The sequence below is a fragment of the Echeneis naucrates genome, chromosome 24, assembly GCF_900963305.1.
Source record: "Echeneis naucrates chromosome 24, fEcheNa1.1, whole genome shotgun sequence".
In the NCBI taxonomy this organism is placed as follows: domain Eukaryota; kingdom Metazoa; phylum Chordata; class Actinopteri; order Carangiformes; family Echeneidae; genus Echeneis; species Echeneis naucrates.
In genome coordinates this window covers 17,616,429-17,641,873 of record NC_042534.1, presented here as the reverse complement: position 1 = coordinate 17,641,873, position 25,445 = coordinate 17,616,429, and the positions used below count along the sequence as shown (strand labels likewise).

At 39.6% G+C, this 25,445-nt stretch overlaps 2 protein-coding genes across 2 annotated transcripts; one reads left to right on the top strand and one right to left on the bottom strand.

The window, feature by feature from the left end:
* The first annotated feature begins 902 nt into the window (after nucleotides 1-902).
* marcksa (myristoylated alanine-rich protein kinase C substrate a) lies at nucleotides 903-3,603 on the top strand. Its single transcript, XM_029496708.1, has 2 exons — nucleotides 903-1,408; nucleotides 2,532-3,603. The coding sequence occupies exons 1-2, from the start codon at nucleotides 1,310-1,312 to the stop codon at nucleotides 3,231-3,233; spliced, it is 801 nt and encodes a 266-aa protein (XP_029352568.1). The 5' UTR covers nucleotides 903-1,309; the 3' UTR covers nucleotides 3,234-3,603.
* Nucleotides 3,604-13,745: 10,142 nt separating this feature from the next.
* LOC115037441 (histone deacetylase 2) lies at nucleotides 13,746-24,916 on the bottom strand. The gene is made up of 14 exons (XM_029495993.1): nucleotides 24,773-24,916; nucleotides 22,425-22,537; nucleotides 22,207-22,324; nucleotides 21,653-21,727; nucleotides 21,138-21,276; nucleotides 20,837-20,978; nucleotides 20,571-20,663; nucleotides 20,104-20,212; nucleotides 19,817-19,957; nucleotides 18,419-18,527; nucleotides 17,889-18,019; nucleotides 16,415-16,570; nucleotides 16,280-16,337; nucleotides 13,746-14,138 (listed from the first exon to the last, which is right to left on the bottom strand). The coding sequence occupies exons 1-14, from the start codon at nucleotides 24,825-24,827 to the stop codon at nucleotides 14,108-14,110; spliced, it is 1,470 nt and encodes a 489-aa protein (XP_029351853.1). The 5' UTR covers nucleotides 24,828-24,916; the 3' UTR covers nucleotides 13,746-14,107.
* Between the last annotated feature and the right edge of the window lie 529 nt (nucleotides 24,917-25,445).

Sequence of the window (25,445 nt, the reverse complement as noted above, 5' to 3'; positions counted from 1 at the left end):
CAAGAATTTTAATCCCTGGTCTTTAAATTCCCTTTGTAACAACAAAAGTTGTGTGTATTTGAAGTTTGTGAACCAAATGAGGTTTATCTGCAATTACGATATTAAGATTTAAAAATATTAAAAAGCCTGGAAACTAGGTACTGGGACCAAAAGCTCATTATAAAAATTCAAGTAAAAAGTTGGAGAATTTTCCCATAGACTGCAATAGAATTGTCTTTTTACAGTCAGTGGAGCCCTCAGTAGAATGAGGATTTAAGGCTTTCAACATAGTCTTAACTGTCCTTTTTTAAATACAATGATGGTTGCAGAGCTCAGGACCAAAGAGGAAGGACTTCTGTGTCAAGTGGAAGTGAAATGGTGTGGCTGTCTGCATTGATGTGCCCAGTCTGTGGGAATGTTTGTGTTCATGCATTTATTTATTAGATAACACAATGAAAGAACACACAACACAAGGCAAACTGTTCAAAGTCTTTGAGAAATTCCACAGAGCAAAACGAATCTGTAATTGATATGGAGAAAGACAATTACATAGCAAAACATTAGAGACACGTTAGGTCGGACATTGCTAGTTGGAAAAAAAAAACAAAACAAAAAACCAACACATAAAAAAAAACATTAAATTGTCAACTTATTTATAATAATAATAATAATTAGTTATTAATAATAATCTTTTGTATTAAATTGTTATGCTTTAAAGACTCTCTTTTAAAATTATTTAGTTTTGGTAAAGAGTCATACTTTTGATCTAGTCGCCTGTTGAATTACCATTATGTCCATGCATCTTGAACGCAGCATTTACAATCTATTGTTCACTCCCTTTGCCTAAATCCCGCCCACTCCCCCGCGGTGGTGTTAGCGATTGGACGAATCACGGAGCGGTGCCGTCATCGCTCGGAGCGCCCATTCACCTCCGCACCGGGGCTTTGGACTCCCCATCTTATTAACACAAGGGAAATTTCTCCATTTTGGAGCCCTGTCTGCAGCGGCCACCGACCTGGGATTTTATTACCGCTCCTCACCTGCCAGCTTTTTCCTGCTATTTCAAAATAAAACCCGCCCCCTCTTCCCCAAAAAGAGAAAAAGAAAATAATCCCCATTCTAACTGGATTTTGCTTTCTATTTTCCCTGTGAACTTTTCCCCCCTTTGTGCAGGCAGAGAGATCCAAGGAGGGGGACAGCGAGCGAAGAGCTTTTGCGTTTCAACAAAGAAGCTTGTGTGTCTTTGTTCGTGTGTGTGTGTTTTTAAGTAGGTTATTTTTTGTGGGGGGGGGGGTCGGTTCAGTTTCTTTGTTGGAGCGAACGAAAAGCAATGGGAGCGCAATTGTCCAAGACAACCGCTGGAAAAGCTGAAACCGAGGCTGAGAAGCCGGGAGAGGATGTTGCTTCGCCCACCAAGACCAATGGACAGGTAAAGTATATGTTAACAGCAACCTTGTCGCATCCATCAGCGGGGAATGTGGTCGTTGTGGAAAGGAGGGAGGGAGGAGGGCTGCGCACTCAGGGCGCAATCTGTGCGGAATTGTGCAGAGATTGAATGGAGTTAAAACAGAAAGCCATATAAATATATATATATATATATATGTGTATGTGTGTGTGTGTGTATGTATATGCCTCCCTCGCAACAGTTGACCATTTGACGTTTTTAATGTTTTTTTTTTATTGTTCTCAACCGGAGAATGCTTTGAAGGGAAAATTTGTTTTGTCTTTTTGAAGACGATGAAGCCGAATGGTTTGGTTGAAGCCTTTTGTCTTTAATCACTTTGTAGTTGTGTGTTCAGTGGTTGATTGGTTGATTTGTTCTAAAAAAAAATATCCTGGATGATTGTGGTTTTGAAAGAAGTCGTTGAAGTTTTCTGAAAAAAGAAAAAAAAAAATCAAGGCCCAAAGCAAAAGTCTGAGTGCCTGCAGAGCACCACGCCTTTTGTTCCAGATGCTCCGGCGGAGAGAGGAGATGCTCTCCGGCCAGCGCGCAAGAAACGAGACGAGAACGTCCCTGTAGATGCTCTGAGCAGATCTATTTATTTATTATTATTATTTTTTTGATTTAGTGGGATGGAAACCGAAATTGAATGTGGAGGCTGCTAGAGATTTAGTTGGTTTGAAGAAAATGCCTGTGAACTCTGCTCCCTGTGATGTGCTGGACTAATGAGCATCTGCTGTTTTAATGAGCAGCTGCTTGGCCTCGGGGCTCCGTGGCCTTCAACGACCCCTTGCGATACAGTCAAGGCACTGCGATCCAGTCCCGGTCTTTGGGTCTGAAATCCAGGGAGAAAAGATACGGAAAGGCGCCTAGAGTTTTGATCTCATGCACGGCTGTTGCTTTGTGTATGTGTGTGTCTATTTTTTTTTTTAATGTAAAGTGTCTGTTTGCTTAAAAGTAGAAAGTGAGCTGAGGTCAGGATGGGTAAGGGTTGGTCACTGATGGTTTGATAGTGTCTGCTGCCCCTTGTGTCTACCAGTGGCACTGTCCAGTTGGACACTTGAAGCCATGCCAGCTATGTTCATGGCACTAACAGACACTGTCTCTTTAGGAAAATGGCCATGTCAAAGCCAATGGGGATGCCTCTCCTGCAGCAGCAGAGAATGGCAAAGAGGAGGTACAGGCCAATGGCAATGCCACAGCAGAGGAGAGCCCCAAGGTAGAGGCAAAGAAGGCCACACCTGCCCCCGCTGAAACAGAGGCGGCAAATGGGGAGACGGTAGAGGCAGCGTCTCCTGATCCTGCAGAGGGAGAGGCAACGAAAGCTGAAGATGGCGCCACGCCTTCCACCAGCAACGAGACCCCCAAGAAGAAGAAGAAGAGGTTTTCCTTCAAGAAATCATTCAAGCTCAGTGGGTTTTCTTTCAAGAAAACCAAAAAGCAGACAGGAGAAGGGGCTGAGAATGAGGAGGAGGTCCCTGCAGCGGCGTCCACAGAGGAGGCCAAGGCGGAAGGCACAGCAGAAGAGGCGGGCGCCAGTGAGGAGGCCAAACCCCCAGAGGGGGGGGCAGAACCTGCTGCAGAGCAGGCCAAGGAGGAGGTAGAGGTCAAGCCAGAGGCAGTGGCGGCAGTGCCCTCAGAGAAAGCTGCTGAGGAGGCCAAGGAGGCCGCTCCTGCTGAGGAACCAAAGGCGAATGAGGAACCAGCCAAGCCCGCCACTGAGGAGACACCTAAGGCAGAGGAGGGCACCCCTGCCCAACAGGAACCAGCATCATCAGAAGCTCCAGTTGCACTTGCTGAGGCTGCTGAATAAGTTTGGGGAGGATAAGAAATTAAAAAAAAGAAAAACAGAGAGAGAAAAAAGATAATCAAAGAACACCTCCCTGTTTGTATATTAGAGTGATGCCAGTTTGTGGCTTTGAAGAACTCGTCTACAACCAGGGATATTTTAAAGTTGTTCTACATTTTTGCCCCTCCCACACACACAAAACCCATCTCAGTCCATTCCATTGGAAAGTGGGTGGCTTCATGTACAACACATACACCCAAACTCTGCCATATATTTTTGATCAGTATTATTTTTTTTTTTCTTTTGGAATTTTTATACAAAATGTACACAAAACTGTATGAACATATGCCCACTGTATGAAGGAAGGAGATCGTAGGGAAGGGGTGAACTCTAAATGAAGGGGGAGGGAGGGAGGGAGGGAGGAAGCATGCCTGAGAAATGTGCTGCAGACTATAATGTAAAGGGTAGTCTAAAAACTATGATACCAACATCTACAAATGCCATATGGTATACAACACTAAGTAATTTCTACAATCAAACAACAAAAAGGATCCCAGAGTTAGAGTTTTTTTAGGAAGTAAAATAAATTCATAGGAACTTTTCACTTCTCATTAGCTGTACCAGTCAGTGATTCAGTAGAAATACAAGTTGTATCGGCTTTATTGTTTATTGTTGGTTTTAAGACATTAATAAAAAAAATGTAAGTTTGTATAGGCAGGGTGTTTTTAACTGTGATTATTGTACAAAATGACATCTTTGATCTCAAGAAGCACATGAAGTTTGCAGCTCTTTTTTCCACCTGCTCATTTTTGTAAGGTAACAACACATACAAAAAGAAGTCATACTGGGAGGCCTTTGTAAGCAATTTTTTGAACTCAAAAACCAAGCTGTGATAAGTGGAATGGTTCACTGTTTATACTGTGGTTTGTTTTTTTATTACAGCAGGCAATGCTTCTTCAGTGGTCTTTGACAAGATTTAAGGAACCTATCAGATGCAAATGTTTGTGTAGCATCTTGTCTCTCTCTTCTAATTTTCTCCTTTTTCCTTTTGTAAATACTGCAGAAGCTTTGACCAGTTTGACTTAGAAAAGGAATGTAACTTTGCTTACAAAAATGCTATTAAACTCCTCTGCTTAAGGTGTTCTAATTTTTTGTGAGCACACTAAAAGCAAAAATAAATGTGAATAAAATTTTAGCTTCATCTGTTATTTGTGTAATTCACACTGTAAGTTTACCTGACTTTAAAGGTCTCATAACCTTTTCCCAGTGTTTTATTTTGAAGTGTTGGCATCCATAAGAAGATATATTTATGGTTTTAAATAGAAAACCATCCCTGGAGTTTTTTTTTTTTTCTTTTTAATCTCCTCCTTGGCGCTGTAGTAGCAACAACTTGATGAGCCAATAAGCAGCGAGCTTAAAAACAATCTTTCTGCCGAATGGCTGACTGATTCAACATAAATATAGAAGACTTCAATGAATTCTATATTCTGCAACGTTGTATGGTGAGTTAAGGTGGCCTGGGTTTGGCTAAGGATAGAGATCACATTGCAAAGTTCCAGAAGTTTTGACGGATGGTTTTCGGTCTGTTTCTCAGTAAAGCTTGTGAGCATTTCCCTGTGGACTCAGACTTTTGATACTTTCACTTTATTAATACAGAACCTAGACCTGATTTATATTCACAAACACCACGTGGAAATCTACCTTTAGTTTGTATAGACCTTTAATGGTTTCCTGCAACAGGCTTTACACCAGATTCCGTAACCTGGCTACAATTCCAGTCCCAAAGGTTATGAATGGGGTTGTGGAAAAACCATGTTTTTCAAGTATTCTACTGAAAATCCTACCGATTAATCAAGTAATCGGATAAAACATATTTTTGTTTAGTTACAGAGCATGAAATAAGACATTTCATTATTAATAAACAATTGCTTTCCTTTTTTAGACATTCAACATTTATCTTTATCATCACTTTCGTCGTCGTCGTCACATCTTTTCTCCACAGAGCGCATTTAAGCCCCACCCATACCGTACGGGAAAACAATCAAGAGCTTTCCATTGACTTTTATTTTCCATGTGCCAGAAAACAAATACAAATACCCAAAAGCTGTTGTGCTGTGTAGAGTGATCTACTAACAGCGTAAAGAACCCTGATCTAAGATTTTATCAGCTGCCGAACGGAAAAAAAATCGGCCTTTGAGACGAGAGAAGTGGATACAGGCACTTCACTTTCAGTGTTGTCCTGGACAGAGTACTCACCCCAGTGACTATGGTGCCTCATTTAAAACTCAGACAGTTACAATGATTTAAATGCTATGAAGAAAATCTTCCTGAAGTAGCATCTGATGTACAAACATTACTTTCAATCAGTAGACATCGCTCAACTCGACTGATTTAAAAAAAGGCTTAACCTGGCTATTATTCTATCAGACAAGAGATATTGGATGACAGAGCTCGAGGGTAACCTAGAGCTTCTGTGGACCGAACTCATTGTTACTGGGTTTTGTTTATGCCAACATACCGTAAGACAGTATTTCTGATCTTCGTTTCTTTTTTAAATAAATGTAGGTGGCTAAGACTAAACTAATGATAAACTGTTGACTGACAATAAATGTCTATGATATTGATTAAGTCTAATTTATGTCAAGAGTAATATATTCTTCAAACCACCAACACTATACCTGCACACTCAGATGCCTCTATATGGCTTGTGTCATATCGCCCCCATGTGGCCACATATATATATTAACACAGCAAAAAACAACAGTAAGACATTGACAGTGTCAGTAGGTAACACGGCTTCTTGATGCATTATTACCTTGCCTTATAATTAGAATAACACCGGTACACCAAGGGCCAAATTTGTGCTGCATTGTAATATTCTGAGAGGTTTGGTAAAGTTAGCCTTCCTTTGTTTTTGGGGATCTGGAGAGTTGTAAAACCTTATCCTCGGCCTCTTGCCCCAGTTAAAAATAGAGATTTTTTTATTGTTCCACTCTTAAATATTTATGATCTAATTATTTTACTCCTCTTTCACGCTGCAGGATTCAGGCATTTTATGGTTATTTTGCTTTTTCATTTACGGCAAGTTAACATTACGTTTTTTGTCGTTGTTTTTTAAGGCGCCACTGACTATGCCATCTGATGCTATTTTAATTTAGTTTTCTCTCACAATTATTGTATATTTCTCAGTCTTTCCCCCCGCAGCTCCACCTCCTGCCGGGAAAGCAGATTCTGCCAGTCTCCAGGTAAGATGTGTGTCTGCGGGGTGTTTTGTGAGATGATGCCTTATTTTGCTATTATTCAAATAGTTAATATATTGAAGGAATGATTAACAATGGTTTCATTACTAAACACCAGACTATGAAAACAATCTTCTAACTTGCAAAGGAAGAAATAGCCATATCTTGTAACTTGTAACTGTAATAGTTACTGTATGAACGTGGGGCCTCACCAAAGAGTAGTATGGGATATGCAATAACATGAGGCATAATGTCTCATTCGACACCCTTAAACATGACCTTTTGTATTCATTCAAAAGATGGGGAAGTCAACCACTTTTTAAACTTTTCTGTATAAATGGAAACACAGCTAGACTATAGCTAGCCTACAATACTAATATATGTGAATGTGAGATGCATGCATGGTATTTGTTTATGTTGTAATCTGTGAACACTGCTCATCTTTGTTACTCAGGTTTAAATATAGGTCACTAAATGTGAGCATCTTTATTAATGGAAAAGAGTGTGTTTTCTGATTACTTGTTTTTTCCACACTGGGCAACATTTCTTAGTGTATTGGAGCAAATCTGATTAACACTAACCTCCTCCCAGGCTACTTTCGCTCAGTCCACGGAGGTTCTTACCATATATTTGGCGACTGTGATCTTGGACCTCCCAGACCAAAACATCAGTTTTCTCCTAGGAAAGGTTTGGCCGTCTGGCATTGCTGTCTCCTTCGTCCATATCAAAATATAAAATGATAAAATTGCAATGCGCCTTCACTGCACACGTTAGTGTGAACTAAATATTTTAGTTTAATTGTTAAAACTTGATGTAATTTTTAAGTTTATATCATGATTACTGTCATTGTCTTCTATAAACAATATTATACATAAAATAAACGTTGTTTAATGCGAAAGGACATTTTTATGCCAGATTATTATTTTATAATAGTGTGAACGGAGTAAATGCCAATAATAGTGAGACTAATGTACATGTGTGGCATGCAGGGGGTGACAGAAATTGTTGCTGAGAGTTTTCTCAGCATCCTCCTCTTCCTTCTAATAAGCCAACTAGAGTTCCACTCCTAGGACAGGAACAGCTTTCCTGATGAGTTTATTGAGGCTGTTAGCATCAGCTTTCAGAACAGGGAGCAGGGACCTGGCCATTATTGTGTAAAAAACTCTGACAGGGTGATGCAAGAACCTGAGTAAATCAAACCATGTGATAATATTCTGGGTTACAGTTACAGTCACAAAGTGTAGAAATTGAATAGATCCAGGAGACTCAAAATTTTCTTGAAATCTGGTTGAGATTTGACAATGTGTTTTACCACACAGGTTGGACCCAGGATCCAGATGCCAATGAGGAGGAGCTAATTACACTGCACCTCACACCCTCTGACCCACTGGAAGGACCAAGCAAGGCGAACATGGAGGGGTACATGGAGCAGACCAACATGGGGGGACAAGCCAAGCCCACAGACATGGTAAAAAAGTCAGGTATCCACTAATGTTTGTTAGATATTTTCAGTTAATTAAGTTAGTAATCTCATGTTCTGTCGATTAGCGATATCTCCTTATCTCTGTTTATAAATACATTACATAAGTAAGAAGGAATATTGTAGTCTTTTAAAGCAGCGGTCCCCAACCCCTGGGCCGTGGACCAGTACCGGTCCGTGGGTCTTTTGAACCGGGTCGTGCAGAAAGAATAAATAACATGCATTATTTATGTTTTATTTATTATCTGAATCTGAGCTATGTATTATTTTGAAAAATGACCGGATTCTCTCCGTTACAGCCGTCTATGACTCACTCTTGAGCTTGTCTCGGTCAAGTGATACGTTACCGCTAAAATTAAACCCACAAGCTAGCGAAATGATTAAAAAAAGGATCGTTTCTTTGTGAAGGGGAACAGGAGACAGGAGAAGAGCCTGTGACTTCCATGAAAAAGAAAGCTGCATTTAGGTTTGGGGTTAGGGGGCAGAGAGGATGTTACGATGACGCTGCTAATAAAGTTGCATACGAGTGCACAGTGGATTCACGTTTATTATGACATTTAGAAAATAGCACCGTTTTTATGCCGATCGTATCATTTTATTTTGTTGCATTTATACGCCACACCTTAAAGGCTGGTCCATGGAAATATTGTCTGACATTAAACCGGTCCGTGGCACAAAAAAGGTTGGGGACCGCTGTTTTAAAGGACACATGAGTGAACTATAATATATTGCAGTGGCAACAAAGACAATTACAGAGAGGAAGAAGATACAAAAAAGTATGTATAAATTATTTGTTCTCCTGATATACTGAACATATCATTATGAAACAATGTAAATATCTGAAATGTCCCAATGTCAGTGACTGCAACCACAGATAATGCCTTTTAGAATAATGATAGATGTCTTTCTTTTTTGTTGTTCTTTCTTGTCTTTATAGGAAAAAACTGAGATATTGTGGAGTGGCAGCCCAGTCCAGTTTGGTATGTATTCTGCAGTTTTACTTAATCTCTCCCTCTATAGGCCTCTGCATTAATACTGGACTTATAGTTTTTTACTGCTTCATTATGTACTCAGTTGCTTAGAATGATTTCTTTGTTCAAAATAGCAGTGGTTTTTAATAGGTGGAAATGAAGTAGTTAGAAGTGGAATATTCAAGGGGTGTCCTCGACTAAGGATTTTCATAGTTGAATCTGATTAATCACATTTTCTCTATAATTGACAAATCGTAGAATCAGGTTGTTTTTTCCATCATTGATTCATGATCTCAATCGTGTCTATTTCCACTCCAGAGATTACAGCTAAAACACCTGAATAAAAACATTAATTCTCCAGTTGGTATAAGATTACAATAACAGTGCATTCTCCATCCACCCTTTTCCTGATCTCACTCATTATGCTACGTGCATGAAATCACTGTCTCTCCTTTTGGGGATGGTGTAGCGATGATGAGCACAAGTGTGTGCTGTAAATTAAAAAATTCATGTGTATGGAGAATGAAAATGTTAAGTCCCATCATTGTGTGGCCATGATATGTACACCCATGCTGATTCATGGGTCAAGTGTCAGAGCGCCATGGATAGCACTAGCTATAGGTGCTGCTCGATCGACAGAACGCGTACCTAGGCTGTGTTCATGGCCATATTAAGGGAATGGGGAAATATACTTATTTGCAAGAATACATATTTTAATGGGGAAGATTGGGTCTAAACTGATCCAAATATAAAAATCTGTCTGTTTGGAAGGCAAACATCAATATATTGAACATATTTGGCCATCAAATAGGCCTTAAAAAATGTTGGACTTGTTTTATCTAGCTGGGACCCTAAGGCATCTGAGAAAGTACACCTGAAAGAGGCTTGGCTTGGAGCAAGATTAAAATGAAATTTTATCGTAGGTGGACAATGAATATATCATTGGAGAGGTCTTGACCAAGGAAGTAACATATTTCAGAATGGAAAACTTGGGTGTTTCCTTCTCCTCAGGAATGACCTTTGAACCTTGAAATTGGGATGTTTTTGAAGGCTCATAAAGAAGCAACAAAATGTGATACAAATATGGGATCAACAGTTTTGGAAAGCGCTTGATCTATACTACTATAACCGAATCAGTGTCAATAGGGGGAGCCACTGATGAGGGCCATAAAAACAACCATGGTCTTGCCATTTTATCAATAAGAAGCACAGTTTGACAGCAGAGTTTGACCTATAAAATGTGTTCCTCATTCTCAAAACCTATTAATAAGCCAACAATATTCCTGATTATGACTTCACATAATAGAGAAAACACATTGGAACTACAAAACAATATGGCGGAGCATAGAGCTGTATATTGCAACTTCCGGACATTTCCGCAGCAATTTGTAGTTTTTCAATTGATGTTAGAGTTTGGTTGCAAGATTAGGGTTGAGAAAACATATATCAGGTTACTTTTTAATACATATAGTTTAGACTTAAGATACATAGTCATATTATGGGAAAAGGTATGTCAAAAAAACAAACATACATTTATTACGGTTTAGTAGATGTCTCTCAGGCGTGACTTCAGATAGTTATGCTGACGGAGATGCGTTCAGTGTCGTTAGGATTTTGTACTGATTAGCCTTCTCAACAGTATTTCAATTTCATGGGTTTTGCGCGTTTTTATTTTCATAGCTATAACATTCATTTATATTCTGATCAACAGTGAAAGAGTGAGCAAGCTCAAGAAAAACACTGGGTGTGCACCGGCAAAAACTGAAACGAGACGGATGAAGAAAAATAAATATATCACAGAACATACACAGACCTACGCCTTATATGTCCTAGAGACTTTGTCCCGCTCTCATGACGCAAGTGAGTGAGGATCTGATGGTGGCCAAAGTTCAATGATGGGGAAACTCACTCTCAGCACTGTGCTCCAAACAGGCACTTCACCAACTTTCATTTGTAAGGACAGATTAGATGTTGACTTTGTAAACAGTGACATGTTCGATATAAACTCATAGCACCATATGATGGCCAGCCACACATGGTGACACGCAAACACACACACACACACTCCATTTTGTTTCATTTGCAGTCAGTCACTCCAAACATTTCATACTACACAAGTTCACACAGCTAATTTAATTTAAAACCAGTTTATTTATTTTGAGCCATATATTGTTTTAGTGAGTGCACACTTTAGCAATGGAGGGTTCACTATTAGTTTATCTTAATTCTGTTATATTAATCATTTTTTTCTTTTGAGTTACCATGGTGGGAGGTCACGTCCTGGTGGAGCCAAAGGCGAGGCTAAGGGCGGTGCACTCTTAATTATGGCACCCAGCTCATTGGACCAGACCATTCCCTGCTGTGTCAGGGGGGGATTTGGGTTTAGTTATGTTTGTCCTCTGTTAGTTGTAGTTGATGTCCATTTTGGTTCCCCCTTGTCTTTCGTTTGGTTTGGCCAAACCAGGATATATGTGCTCCTTTGTGGCCTTATGGAAGGTCTGTTCTCACATCTCAGTTACTTTGAGTATAGTTATCTTTTGTTGACCAATTTTATAGGCCTAGAAAACTTCTGTTCGTTTATGTAAAAAGATTTTATTTTTTGGGCAAATAAAAACCCTATTTTTTGAATTATGTTCCTGTCTCCTGTTGCCTCACTGCTTGGTCCTTAACACTCACCCTCATTCATAAAGATATATTAAATTATAACCTAACGTAATTAATATGTCGGCTGCTATCCAGTCAATCGCCAATTGTACAATCGCCAGTCTCCCCCCTCCCCAAGGTGGGGTTTGAAAATTGGCCTTTGCCCAAAGTGGGGGATGACAGAGTTTCAGTGATAGTTGTAGTTGTATGTGCGTATTATTTGGCCCATAGTGTCATATTTATTGGTGTCTGTCCATTTTTCATTAAACAGTGCTGCCTGTGGATGCAAAACTGATTTTATCTAATAAAGTTGTATGAAATTGTATAATAGGGAATATACGTGTGTAGTACATAGGTAAGTTAAATGTTCCATAATACATTTTAAGACACACTTATGACATTCAGTAAGTGTCAAAGTAACAGAAACAACACAGTGGCACACAGTGGATTTAATTTCTGAACACTATAGACACTGCCTTGGAGACAGTATATACCTCAACAATATAGCAAAATAGTATAGTAGTGGGTATGTGGCTGATGGTTCTGGTGGCACTGAGTCCAGTCCGGCATGCAGCATCCACCTGGAGAAAAAAAAAAACATTGTAAGAGAAGGTTAAGTCTTGAATGACAAGACGTAATCCGCAAAACCCAATTCTGTGCTTTGTACCTTTCACCTCTATCCTTCATTCTCTCGTATTGCTTGAGCCAAAAGCTTGATGAAAATTGCAAAGAGCGTCGGTGACAGACAGCCCCCCTGTCTGGTAGACCTTTCCAGATTGAACCAGTTAGTAAGGTTACCATTTTTTTGTTTATTCTGGCCTTTGGGTCCTGATATGTTGTTTTTATGTTTTATGTTTTTAGTTTACCCTCCAGACATGGCCTCAAATAGATTCCTGAAAAAAAAACATTATCACTATCAGGAGGTGCATAGACATACATAAGTCGAACCAATTGGTTTTCTATTTGCCCCCTGATTACAATATAACACCCCTCTTTATCTTATCCCCTTTTGTGTGAACAATAGAATGCAATTTTAAATCACAACTTTTGCAAATTTTCATGTTCCTGATCTGATAAATGTGTTTCTTGTCAGTAACTAATCTGTGACTTTTCCTTTTTTAGTTTTCTCATGACCTTCCCTCTTCTCATTGGGTTATTCAACCCATTCCCATTAAAGACACCACTTTTAGTTGGATATGATGCATCTTGTCCTTCCTTCAGATTTCCCTCCTCGTCTCCACTAACACTGAGAATGTTAACTACATTATGAACTATGACACCAGAACAGTGCTTCCAATGGGCTTCCGTAACTATCCAACTCCCTCTTGGTGGGTCCCGATGTTGGTGGTGGTGGGGGGCTCACTAGAGATGGATGGAGCCCCTAAATGGGGTCCCCATTGCCTTCTAGCAATGTCCAACATTTCCCCATATTTCTGCTTTACCAGTCAAAATCTTTATTTATTTGTTATGTTTAGGAGAAGCCTATATACTGAGGAAAAACTGTGGCCTTATATCTAAAGTCGCATGAATAAACTAAAATATAACCCCCCTCGGTGCAATACATTTACTCCCAATAATTTGTGTAAGAATATAAGCTAAGGTTTTACAGTATCTTCCTGCAGTATATTGGCCACTTATCCTGTGTCTACTTGTAAACCATGTTTACACCTGTACCTTCCGTTTCACTCAGGTACCGTCTGTATTTCTGGATCTCTGAAATACAAGTAGCTATCCTCTTACTCTGGATCTCCAACGCACTGCCACCGGGATGCTGTTTCTATCTACTCCTCCAGCATGCGCCCTTCGTCAGCCCACTTCACCTGGGCCCCAATTTCTTATAAAGCTTGTGTTAAGAACCTGTAGGTTGTTTTGAGCTGACAAATCTTCCTGGTGATGACCGCCAGGCATTTGTATAGCGCCGGAATTTCTTCCCGGGCCGCGGCCTCACCGCCATTGTCCTCTCCTTCAGCCCTTGCCTCCATCACAATTTCTTGACCTTTTTCCTAGGTCTTCTGATTTCTGTGGCTTCTCCCTCTCATTCCTCATTTAGTTCAACTTTGAACCCGCGTTATCAGTTGAGAGGTTTTGTTTGCTTTCGACTGGCAGGAGCCTCGACTCACACCGCCATTCCTCCCACAGCTCCGTGGCCATTTATCTTACACAGTTCGGAGCAAAAAGTGCCACAAGGGAACACATATTTTTAGGTAATAGTATCAAAAGTTTTATTGACAAATGAAAAATATCAAAATTTAAACATCAAACCATTATAAGATCATCTGTAGATCACCCATAGTTTCTTAAAAAATATGCAATTCAAAGATTTCTTCAGAAGATCAAGCACATTGGAGTAAAATGGAGTCATGGTTATTAAAGGACGCACACAAAAAAAAAAGCGATAGATTGAAAAAAATGCACACATACAACTACACAAAGGGAGATGCTTATAATTCACAAGAGATTTACATGTTAAAAAAAAAAAAGGAAAGTTATAATAAATATGATGCCTCTGACGGTGATTCACTGAAGGGATGGCTCCTTGTCAGTGGACAGCACCGCAGAGAAAGTTCAGGCATTGCTGGTCTGCTCAGTTTTCACACTGCCAAAGACAAAAAGACCTGATGTCACCTGGACGTTTATGGAGAAAATCACTTCATACAGTCAAGATACACAACTAAAGGCTGTAAAGAACTGAAAAATTACATTCTACATAAAACCAACACAGAAACAAAATTTACAACCACACCCAAGATACACTGCAGACATATTTGAGGTCTGATCATCTGGAACACGATATTAGTGTGAACACCAATGAAGGACTGCCTCCTCTATCTACTACTTCCTCCAGAACTGGAATTCACAGAACAGTCTAGAACAGTGGTGCCATGGTGACATCCCGCGGGCCCGAATGGACATCACATCCGGCCCGGTTACAACAGTGGTTGAGAAGTTTTTTTTTATATCTAAATAATAATATGATACAATATCAACACATTTAAATCTACTTTTCTTTTTTGATTCTTAATGGTTTTAAGTATAATATTAATTTTTAATTCATTTCCATGTAATCCAACAGTTTGTCTCTCGCTCGTGCCTGTCTCTGTTGCAGCGCGAGCGTTGACCAAGGTACTAAGGGACGAGTCTCTCCCGCTCGATATCAGTCAGGATGTTATCTAAAAAGCGGAAGGTTGACGCTGAATGTCGCATCTTTCAGGAGAGATGGAAAGAAAAGTATTTCTTTTGGGAAGTGGGGGTAAACCAGTATGTTTAATTTGTTCGCAACAAGTGGCTGTGCCAAAGGAGTACAACATCAGACGACATTACGAGACCCATCAGGAGAAGTACAGCGAATACACAGTGCAACGTAGGACACAGAAGCTAAACAAGCTAGCCTCATCCCTCCAAAAACAGCAAGCCGCTTTCTCGAAATGCCGAGAGACATATGAAGGTTCGTTTTAATTGTATATCTTCTCAAAGTCTTCAGGGTGGAACTGATGGAACTGATAGACTTGCAATGCTGCGCGCGGTTGAAAGATACACACGCATCTGTTGGAATTGAATCATTCTACCAGTCGTTGCCACCCGAGTACCCAATTATCACTGCCTTTGCAAGTAAAATACTCTGTATGTTTGGGACAACATACTTATGTGAGCAGGCATTTTCAGTTATGAATATTAATAAATTGAAAGTGCGCAATCGCCTGACACATGGACATCTCAATGATGTCATGAAAATAGCCACGGCCCAGAGCCTGTCCCCCAATGTGGACAAGCTGGTGAACACTAAAAGGCTTCTGGCTTCCACATGTAAAATGTAGGTGGCTTATCTCCTCATGTTTCATAGTGCAGGGAAGTAATGATGGGGAGGGAATAAAGGAGATAGGTATGTGGAAATGTTTGTAGGAGTTGATTGACAAAGTTAATGTGCTATCAGTTGTTTGTAGTAATGTTAGGTCTTTTTTATTCATTTCTACTGAATATTTAGTCACTTGGCTTGTTGGAGTACTTAACCTTGGTACATCTTTTGACTTCTTTAGGCCTACTTAGCCCGGCCATCTTTTTAATTGGCCTAATTAGGCCTGTACATCGAGATTATTTTATGTGCAAGTTGTCAATAAATCTGATCAAAGTAATTTACAGTTTACTTGTGTTATTTATGTGACCTAGTGCATTTTGTTGTTTTTAAAATATTTTAAATATAAGTTACTGGCATGCAGAGGTTGATGTTACACAGTTAGGGTAAATTGCTTTTGGCTGCCATATAATTGTATGCTTCATTGTGAGGCTATTGTATTGCATTTCATTTTTAATGTATAGCAGGCCTTCCTAATGATATCAAATAGCATGTCTATTTGTTTAGTGTTTGGTCTTGCCAGGCCAAAATTGTACCGGTAATTTGGCCCCCCGAGGTCCCACTTGAAAACAATCTGGCCCCCTGACCGATTTCACCCTGGCATCCCTGGTCTAGAAACACATCTGAGTACATAAGCTCTAAACACTTCCTGTAAGCACAAAAACCATTGCTTTAAGATGATGCATAGAAAAGTCCAGCGTTATCAAATGCTTCCTAAAGCTTTGCGTAAAACAATTATGCTTGGAAAAAGTGAGGTTGGTGGAGACCGATCAGGCAGGGATTCACTAAAACTCAATATAAACAGCTTACAAAAGCCTTCAGCTGGACCTTATGAGGAAGTGAGGGTACAGAAATATTTTGGACAGCTATTAAAACAGATTAATCACCTTTTCGTGTCAGTCTTCTCAGCACTGCTGTCCTTTGTTTTTTCCTCCTCTTTTATCTCTGGGATAGAGAAGAGAACACATCAGTTACAGCTAGAAAAATAAAACATCTGCTCGTTTTCATTATTGAGTACCCACCGGCTTTCTTCTCCTCTCCTTCCTTCTTGTCTTCATCAACTCTGGGCCTTTTGGCTCCTTTCTTGTTATTGGCCACGTTCCTCCTGCCACCCTCCCCCTCATCCTCAGAGTCAGAGAACTCTTCATCACAGGCTATTCTCTTATCTGTGGCACGAACTGCAACCACATGACAAAACAAGCATTAACGTTATGGGGATGTCCTATGGCAAAGGTTAATCAGGCCAATGTGTAGATGTTAATGTTACAGCCACCACTGATGAGAAGGTTTACTGCTAGACTGTAAAATATTCATGTTAATGACCAATCAGCTTGACAGCTGAGCGGTATTAAATAAAAAATGTGGTTGCTGGGTAAAGTAGAAGGAATGTTTCATCTCTTATTCATCCTAGAACACGATACTGAGCTATAATATTAGAAAAACAAAATCAGCATATCAGCATACTCCTGAACTAATAGTCCATGGAGCTGGTTAAGGACGAACTGGGTTTAAAGTAACAAGAGCTTAGTCAATCAATGTATTTCCACCACATTGGTGGTCTCACTACACAGTGTGAGGACAATGTCCTGGATATTTGTGAAATATGGTCCAGTATGGCAATAAGAGACACTTTGATAAGGCCCAAACTGTAATAAGTAAATGACAGAGCGCATTTCCAACACTTCAGCTCTTTGGGATGATCCTGGCCTGCAGAGATCAGGACATATCAGAAGTGGTCCAAGAAATGGCTTGACCATGTTGTCTGATCCAAGAGAAGTGCAACTGTAGCTCAAACTTGCTGAAGAAGTTCATGCTGGTTCTGATAGAAAAGTTTAGCTGCAGACAGGTCAGAGCGTCTGGCATTAGAACTAGACCACAGAGCTTTTTAATAAAGTAGACAGGTGTATTTCCGGTGCCTCCAGAATCTCTTCCTTTAGGTTGTACAATAATGATGGAAGACATGCTTTGACAAATTTCTTGGGGAACTTGGGAAAAGATTCTTATATCATTTTGATCTTTGACATCATCTATCTCTTCACTCTAATGAGCTTGTGCTATAAAATACAAAACTCTAACCCAAGTAATCAAATAGACTGTTTGAAAACTTCTAAAGTGTACCAGGGAAAAGTACTCAAATTTTGCACATGCACAATCACTACCTCAACTTTTGTAGATGTGTGTGTAGCTCATGATTACCCAAGTTAACTATCTAAGTCACTTTCTCTGGGGATACCAAGGTCAGGGGTGCCAAATATAGCTAGCAGCGATATTAAGCAAATCTATTTGGCTTGTGAGAGTGTCTGTGTTTTACGAACACAAGATTTGGCCCTTCTGTTCTGCCAAAAATGTAGAGATGACAGAAAACATGAATACGATCATACTGACGGACATCCTCACTTTTACTGTTCTGTGAAGGATATTGACAAGAACTAAATGTTAAATGTTAAACATAATAAATGACTGAGAGGAATGTGGGGAAATTAAGGAATGTCTTACTGGACAAACGTTTGTCAGGATCTTCTATGTCCTCATCTACGGTGTCTTCTGGAACGGCATCCTCTGGGATGGCCTGCATCTGAACTCCAGGGGCATGAGGAAGCATCCGCAGGTTCTCAAAGAGTCGCTGCCTAAACAGCCAAGACATCACCTGAAGCAGTCTGAACAACTAACTAGGAAATGTACTTTCACAAAAAGACAGGAATAATTTTCACATTCATTGTTGAAGTGCTGGAACTGCAATCTATGATGGGGATATGTAAGATTAGGTTTATCCTTCAATTTCACTCACTAATTTTATTTCACTAAGCTATTAAACCCAGTGAAGATCAGGTTTGTTAGACTGTACCTGCAACTACCACTTTAATATTTTGAAGGTAGAACAGTGAGCATCAAGATGGTAAGAGAGGAAACATAAGTGACCCAGCCACATGTTTTAGGCTTAGATTGTAAATTTTAGATTATGACTATACATGTTTGAATGATCTCCACTAATAACAAATATGCCTTTAAAAGACAAGTCCATTTACTTGATCTTGTCCATGTATTCCTGTGTGTTCTGGTTGGTCATGTTGGATGGGCTGATGTGCAGCTTGAAGTCAGGCCCAAAGTATTCAAAGTAGTCGTTGTAGGGCAGTTCTGCAACAGAAACATCGTGAAGTGACAAGTGAGCCCAGAAAAACATCTGGAGAAGATATATGTCATAGATTAAACAAAATGTCAAATTATCAGTCGTCTGGAATGAAAATGCCTTAACACACCTGTTAATGTGATGTACAGAGGCTTCATAACCTGCATTGATCCCTGCTTAGGGGAGGATGAATAGAAGCAAGTTGGGAATGCACTGAATGTCCTGAAATTCCATTAAGAGGAGTGCTGGCCCATTTGACAGCTTGTGATTACATCCCCTCTCTATGTTACACATGATCAGTAGAACAGACAGTCTGCTGACTCAGCTGACTGTGAGCAAAGGTAGTAGACAGGCTGTCCCTTTCCTGAGGAGGTGTTACACCCCAAAACCCAGAACATGAGAAGGGGGTGCCGCTTCCATTTAGTTACCATCATAAGTGTGGGTTCAGTGTCTGTTTCCAACACATCTGTGTTCAGTCCACTGCACTGCTGTAGTGTAGATGAGTTTGGAACCAAATTAATAGCATCAAGTTTCATAGTGGTATCAGAGCTTTTGTCCATTCAACATTTTCAGACCAAGGACTTAGCCAGCAAGACAAAGCTCATGGATCACTGAACTTCCGAACAACCAGAAAACCAGGAGGAACACTCCTTCAGTAGTGTTGTGGTGAGATTCTGGGGAAAAGACTGTTAAAGTTCTCTTCATTTGAGATTGTATTTAACTGTCATTCACAATGTTCGGATGTCAGTGAACACAAGTCTCATGCATTGTGACAACACAATATTGCATTTGTTGTATTCGAAGTTTCAGTTGAATTCAGCTGATCTGGTTTTCAAACTCTAGTCAGTAATTCTGTCTGTTGTCAGTGTTTGACAGCTAACAGGCTGCTTATTAATGGAGAAATTTAGATCAACCCCAAAGCAGAATAACTGTTAGCTTACTGTTAGCCCTGTCCTCATTTCCTCTTGAATGTCAGCTGACATGTATGATAAAACAAACAATGACTGATGATGATGAGGTTATATGAGGATACAGTGTTGCAAAACAGTCAGTTTTGTTCTATGGGATCATTGTTATAATTCATATTATATTATTAATATTGTCATCATCAAAATAGACTGAAGGAGGCCATTTTCTAGATTATGCCTACATAAAAGTAAAACACCCAGAAAGATACTCATGAATGAGTATCAGTTTCTGTATTACACACAGTAGCTCTGAAGGCATCTTCCTACTGATCTTTCAGCCTCTAATCACATTAAACTTTGTGTTGATTGAAATGAAGTCAGTGACGAACCATCTGGAATGTCTGTGTCCAGAGCCACAGCTGTCTCATAGGTCCAACAGCGGGCCACGTTACGAATGGTGTATCCTCCTCCACCCAGCATGAGCAGAGGAAGGTTGAAAGACTTCATGTACTCCACACACTTGGCGTGTCCTATGAGAAATAAGAATTGCAATGAAACAGTCATCAATGAAAGAGCAAGCCAAGCTTTAATAACTTAAATGCTTTTAGACAAGAGCCACCTTGGCATGCAAGCTTTTATTTGACAGGTTCCTTTGAGTTTGTATGTGTATGTTTACCACGAATGGTGAGGTTGAAGCAGCCAAGGCGGTCTCCTGAGAGAGAGTCTGCACCACACTGGAGAACCACAGCGCTGGGCTGGTACATCTCCATCACCTTGGCCATCACCTGCAGGAAAGACATTGAGTTCATCACCTGTTAAATCCCCCAAACCACTCAGAGCAGCAAAAAGACTGTTTCTGTTCTGTTCTATTTCTGTTTTCATATCTTTGTGTTTTTCTTTATAGAGTTGTCATTTTCATAAAATTTCACAAATGTCAAGGTGCTCCACATATTCAGAATTATTAGAATCTTATTCAAAACAACTTCTGTTAATTCAGCCTCATAATGAAAAAATAACCTTGAATCTGGCATAAAAACTTTAGTTATGTCTTGTTCAAGTTCATTAAAAGAAAAACGTGTTCATGGTTTTACTGGCATTAGATTTGGCCTTGTTTATTTTTTTCCTTTTCTAGGTATCACTTACAGGCTTGAAGATTTGCTCATAGGACTCATCATCGATACCATCCCGCAGAGGGAAGTTGACTGCATAATATTTCCCCTTTCCAGCTCCAATATCCTAAAAACAGGATGTTAACACATTTCATAAAGAGAAAAAGATCATAATGATATAACAATAGAATATTTATCACAATTTCATCTGGACATGTTGGCTGCTATAAGACTAATGCGTCTATTGGTTCATCATGGGTCAGACCCATGCAAACAGACTATGTTTTCAATTAAGCTTACTCTGAGGTCTCCAGTTCCAGGGAAGTACTCCCCATATTTGTGGAAGGACACAGTCATGACTCTGTCTGTTGTGTAGAAAGCCTCCTCCACTCCGTCCCCATGGTGGATGTCTATATCAATGTACAGCACCCTCTGGTGGTACCTGGGAGAGGGATGGTACAGACCAAGATGAGATTAGCACAAACTGTGTTTTCCAAAAACTCATCCTGAAACTTCAGATAATACTAAAGAAGCATCCCATCCAAGTTGATGGATGTTGTGTAAAATGTCAATACCCTTTGGTGGTGTTGGTGAAACTCACTTGAGCAGTTCCAAGATGGCTAGCACTATGTCATTGACATAGCAGAACCCAGAGGCTTCGGACTTCTTAGCGTGGTGAAGACCTCCAGCCCAGTTCACTGCAATGTCAGTCTGTTGTCGGTTCAGCTTCACTGAGCCAGCTGATCACAATACAAGTTTACAAATTTCTTCAGAAGTTTTTATTTCATCAACAGGTATTGATCTATCTCCATATCTAACCCAGTCCATATACATGTAGACCAGGTGACCTTGTGACTCCAAATTGTCCACTGTGGTCTTGTGAGGATGAGTCCTGCTTATAATACCTTGCAGGCATAGCTCATATGGGCCTGATCCTGATCAGACATTAGCTAAATATACCATGTATCTACATTTGATGAGTCAAAGAGCAGAAAGGACAGACATCACTCTCATTAAGTCATTCTTCTCCTTGTGCCTCCTCTTGATCTATATGTAGTTATCTGACAGTTAGCAAAAATGTCTATTCTACTAAAAATGTATTTCATTATTTCTTACCAGCAGAGCCACCAGCAGAGAGTTGGCAGAATTCAAAAAGACCATCAAATACAGGACAGTCCTCTCCAACATTGACTGCAAGCAAAAGTGACAAGAACTCATACATTTATTACCATGAACACACATCCCAAAGTTTCTACATGTTCCATGGATTTAGGTGTTTAGCGGCTCCTATTATTTTGTCCACACAAAATTTAGTATCAGCAAAGTTAGGCTAAATAACACAAACATTTCACTGTACAATGCAGGTAACTAATCAGATATTTCTTTGAGCAGGACATTTTTTGAGACTAAACAGCAGTTACTACAGATAGGGACAAGTGGCCACATTGGAGCCTAAATAGTGCAATTATCAATTCATTCATTTAAATATGAAATAGCAATAGCGATCTGAATGCTCTCAATTTCATGCTTGCAAAAACCTACTAAAAGATCATCTTTGGGATCTCTTAAGTTATTATATTTTCAGAAAAATAAAGACTTAATAATTAAGTAAATTAAACAATCTGTTTAAATGAAACTCCTTGCATGTCTAGATTGCTTATAGAACTTACAGCGCTGCATCTGCTTGCTGAACTCAGACATGTTGTCTGGTCGTATTGATCGGAGGAACTTGATGTAGTCGTCACTATGATATTTTGTCATCTCCTCTGCTGTAGCTTTGTGTGGTCTCTAAAAACACAAGATAAAGCAGCTGGATGAAAATAAAAAACACTGCAATGTCACATTGTGTCATAACTGCAATACTATAAATGTGTGATCAGAAGCTTACATAGATTTCCATTTTCCTGTAAAGGCCATAGTTCAGAAGCAGGTTGTGAGTCATTCGGATACGATGTGGTTTCATGGGATGCCCCTGTCCATAGTAATAATTTCCTATATCACCTGCAAATAAAAAAAAAAAAAAAAAAGGAAGCAAAGGTCAGAGCCCCTGATGCAATAGCATGAATATGTCATGTAGAGTTTAAAAACGGGAACTGACTGATACTGACTTAAATCTCAGAATACTATTCTAAAATGTATTTAACATATAATGGTATGACAATATTTCAGATTTCTTATCACCAACTTTGCATTTTGACTATGGAGAAGTTTAAGTTTGTTTTTTTTGTTTTAGTTTTCCTCTGATCAAGACTGGTTCTAGAGTAAAGAACCAAGCGACAAATGTAAGGAGTTAACTAATAAAATAGCAATAATAAAAAATAAATGGTCCTCTTCACTGAAAATGTCCGTTATCAAAGAAGTAATGTCTTAACCAACAATATGAAACTACACACATATTCTGACGCAAAGTAATGACTTGAACTTACATTAGTCAACATTATTTTTATGAATATGAACATCCACTATTGACTTTTCGGGGACTGGGTCGCCCCTAGACTGCTGCCCCTGCAACCCAGTCCTGGATAAAGCAGTGGAAGATGGATGGATGGACTCTTCACTTTTCAAGCAGTACTTTGATCCTCTCCCCTGGCTAAAAGCAGCTTTTCAGTTTAATACTTGCTACTTTTAAGGTTACAGTAATTTCATAAAAAAAAAACAACAAAAAAAAAAACTGGGAACTGCAGTTTTTTACTCTTTATCTAAGCAAGAGTGATCTAAGTTGGGGGCCCTTTTCAACTATTTGTCTCTGTAAAATGTTGATCCTTGTCCTTTAAGGCAGCGGTCTCCAACCTTTTTTGCGCCACGGACCGGTTTAATGTCAGACAATATTTCCACGGACCGGCCTTTAAGATGTGGCGGATAAATGCAACAAAATAAAATTATTCCCTTTTTAATCATTTCGCTAGCTTGTGGGTTTAATTTTAGCTGTAACGTATCACGAGACCGAGACTTCTTGACTTGCGTCAAGAGCGAGTCATAGACGGATGTAACGGAGAGAATCCGGTCATTTTTCAAAATAAAACATAGTTTAGGTTCAGATAATAAACAAAACATAAATAATGTAAGTTATTTATGCTTTCTGTGCGGCCCGGTTCAAAAGACCCACAGACCGGTACCGGTCCGCACCCCAGGGGTTGGGGACCGCTGCCTTAATGTGTTACACTGTGGTGCTGTTTTTAGAGGGAAATATGCCCAAGTGTAATGCCGATAACTAGCTTTTAAACTATTTAGAAATAAAAACTTACAAAGAGAAATGTAACCTATTTTGCAGTATAATAGAGCATGCTGTTTGCAGTTAGTGCTGCACAATATGTAAACGAAAATATAAGGAGGTTGCAATTAATTAATCAGACGTGATTTCAGTTTAAATGGCCATTTATGCATATCACTTTCAGTTTAAAAGAATAGAAGGGAAAGATTTGTTTGATCTTGTGGCAAGCAAATGCTTTCCCTTATGTCTGGACATCAATTCTAGGCCTGGATGTCTCTGTAGCATGACACTACTAAAAAGTAACGTGAGTAATATTAGTGTATGCAAAAAGGCTTAACATCAATACAGGCCTTTCTGATGCCTGCAAGTGACACTTTGAGACACTACCTCAGTTCAAATGAAAAATTATACCAGTTCAACATGAAAATAACTATGTCCTCGTTGACTTGACCTGCTTAGTTCCACACTTATGTGACGCCTATAGGAAAGATCGATGGCGTTTCCTAGATCTGAAAATCTGCTAACATGGCTCACAGAGGCATAAACACTTCGAGGCATCAGTTAGGCCTGAGCACACTGAGGGAGGATGAGAGGCACAGTTGGATGCCTCACAAAATAAAGTAACTTCACTGGCTTCAGTTTCTCATCACCTCGACTCAGTCATCCGGGTACGTGCGGACAGCCCGGTGTACAAAGCCGCTGTCCGGCGGAAGATAACCGGTTCAATGATGATAATGAGTGTTAATCGCTGTCACGTTTATCCAGTTACATATAAAAATGTTGAGTGCAGTTCTTTTTACACTCTCATTCGACTTGGGTAGACTGAAAAGTGCACATTTGCTTTGCTGTGTGCATTGTAAAAGAAGTTAACACGCAGGGCGACAACAGTTAACGTTTGTTCGTTAGCTAGCTAACTAGTGTTAAACATCATTCATTCGGCAGCTGGCTAAGCGGCTAACGCTAGCCTTGCCCAGACGTCTCAGTGCAGCACTTCTGCCAATTGAGACACTCTGAATGTCCCATACCGTCATAGTAGTAGCAGACCTTCTTCTTTGTCCCACCCGCGGTCGTGTAGGCCATGTTGGCAGCGCTCTGTGTTTTAAAAAAGTTGATCTAAATTCACTTCAGCAGACGGAAATCTGAACGGATGGCGGCGAAGCAGAGCTTTGTTGAATGGGAGGTGCAATCAGGGGGCGGGGCCGTCGGGCTCTTGAGTAATCAAGTTGCCCCTGGCAGCAGGAACAGAGAAGCGCGTCAATATTGCTGCTTAAGAACTATCACGGGTAGGGTGACATATTTTGATTTCCAAAAAAGAGGACACTCAGCCCGGCCACGATATAGCCTACTTAAATGATACTCGCAGTTTACTCAAAGATTCCTTATAATTTTTTAATATATTTAAAGTTTATATGTATGTATAGAATATTTTAAAATCAACTTGTAAAATAATAACTCTCTTTTCAAAACAAAAAAAGAAATACTATGAAATAATGTTCAAAATAATACCTCTTCTGTATTAGAACATTTTAACAAACTATTTCTTAACTTTAACAAAATATTTCTCACGAAATTTTCAGTGTAATGTAAAATAATAAAAAGTACCCTCACAAGACATTACTTCAACAGGCAATAAACAACATCTTTAGTTATCTTCTTGATCCTCCTTGTCTACCCATCCATATTTTGCCGTAGAGCTGA

Coding starts and splice junctions, on each gene's coding strand:
- LOC115037441 (XM_029495993.1), bottom strand. CDS start 24,827: ATGGCCTACACGACCGCGGGTGGGACAAAGAAGAAGGTCTGCTACTAC. Junction 22,538..24,772: donor GGTCTGCTACTACTATGACG/GTATGGGACATT, acceptor TTTTATTTGCAG/GTGATATAGGAAATTATTAC. Junction 18,020..18,418: donor GAATACATGGACAAGATCAA/GTAAATGGACTT, acceptor TTGGCTGTTTAG/GCAGCGACTCTTTGAGAACC.
- marcksa (XM_029496708.1), top strand. CDS start 1,310: ATGGGAGCGCAATTGTCCAAGACAACCGCTGGAAAAGCTGAAACCGAG. Junction 1,409..2,531: donor CCACCAAGACCAATGGACAG/GTAAAGTATATG, acceptor CTGTCTCTTTAG/GAAAATGGCCATGTCAAAGC.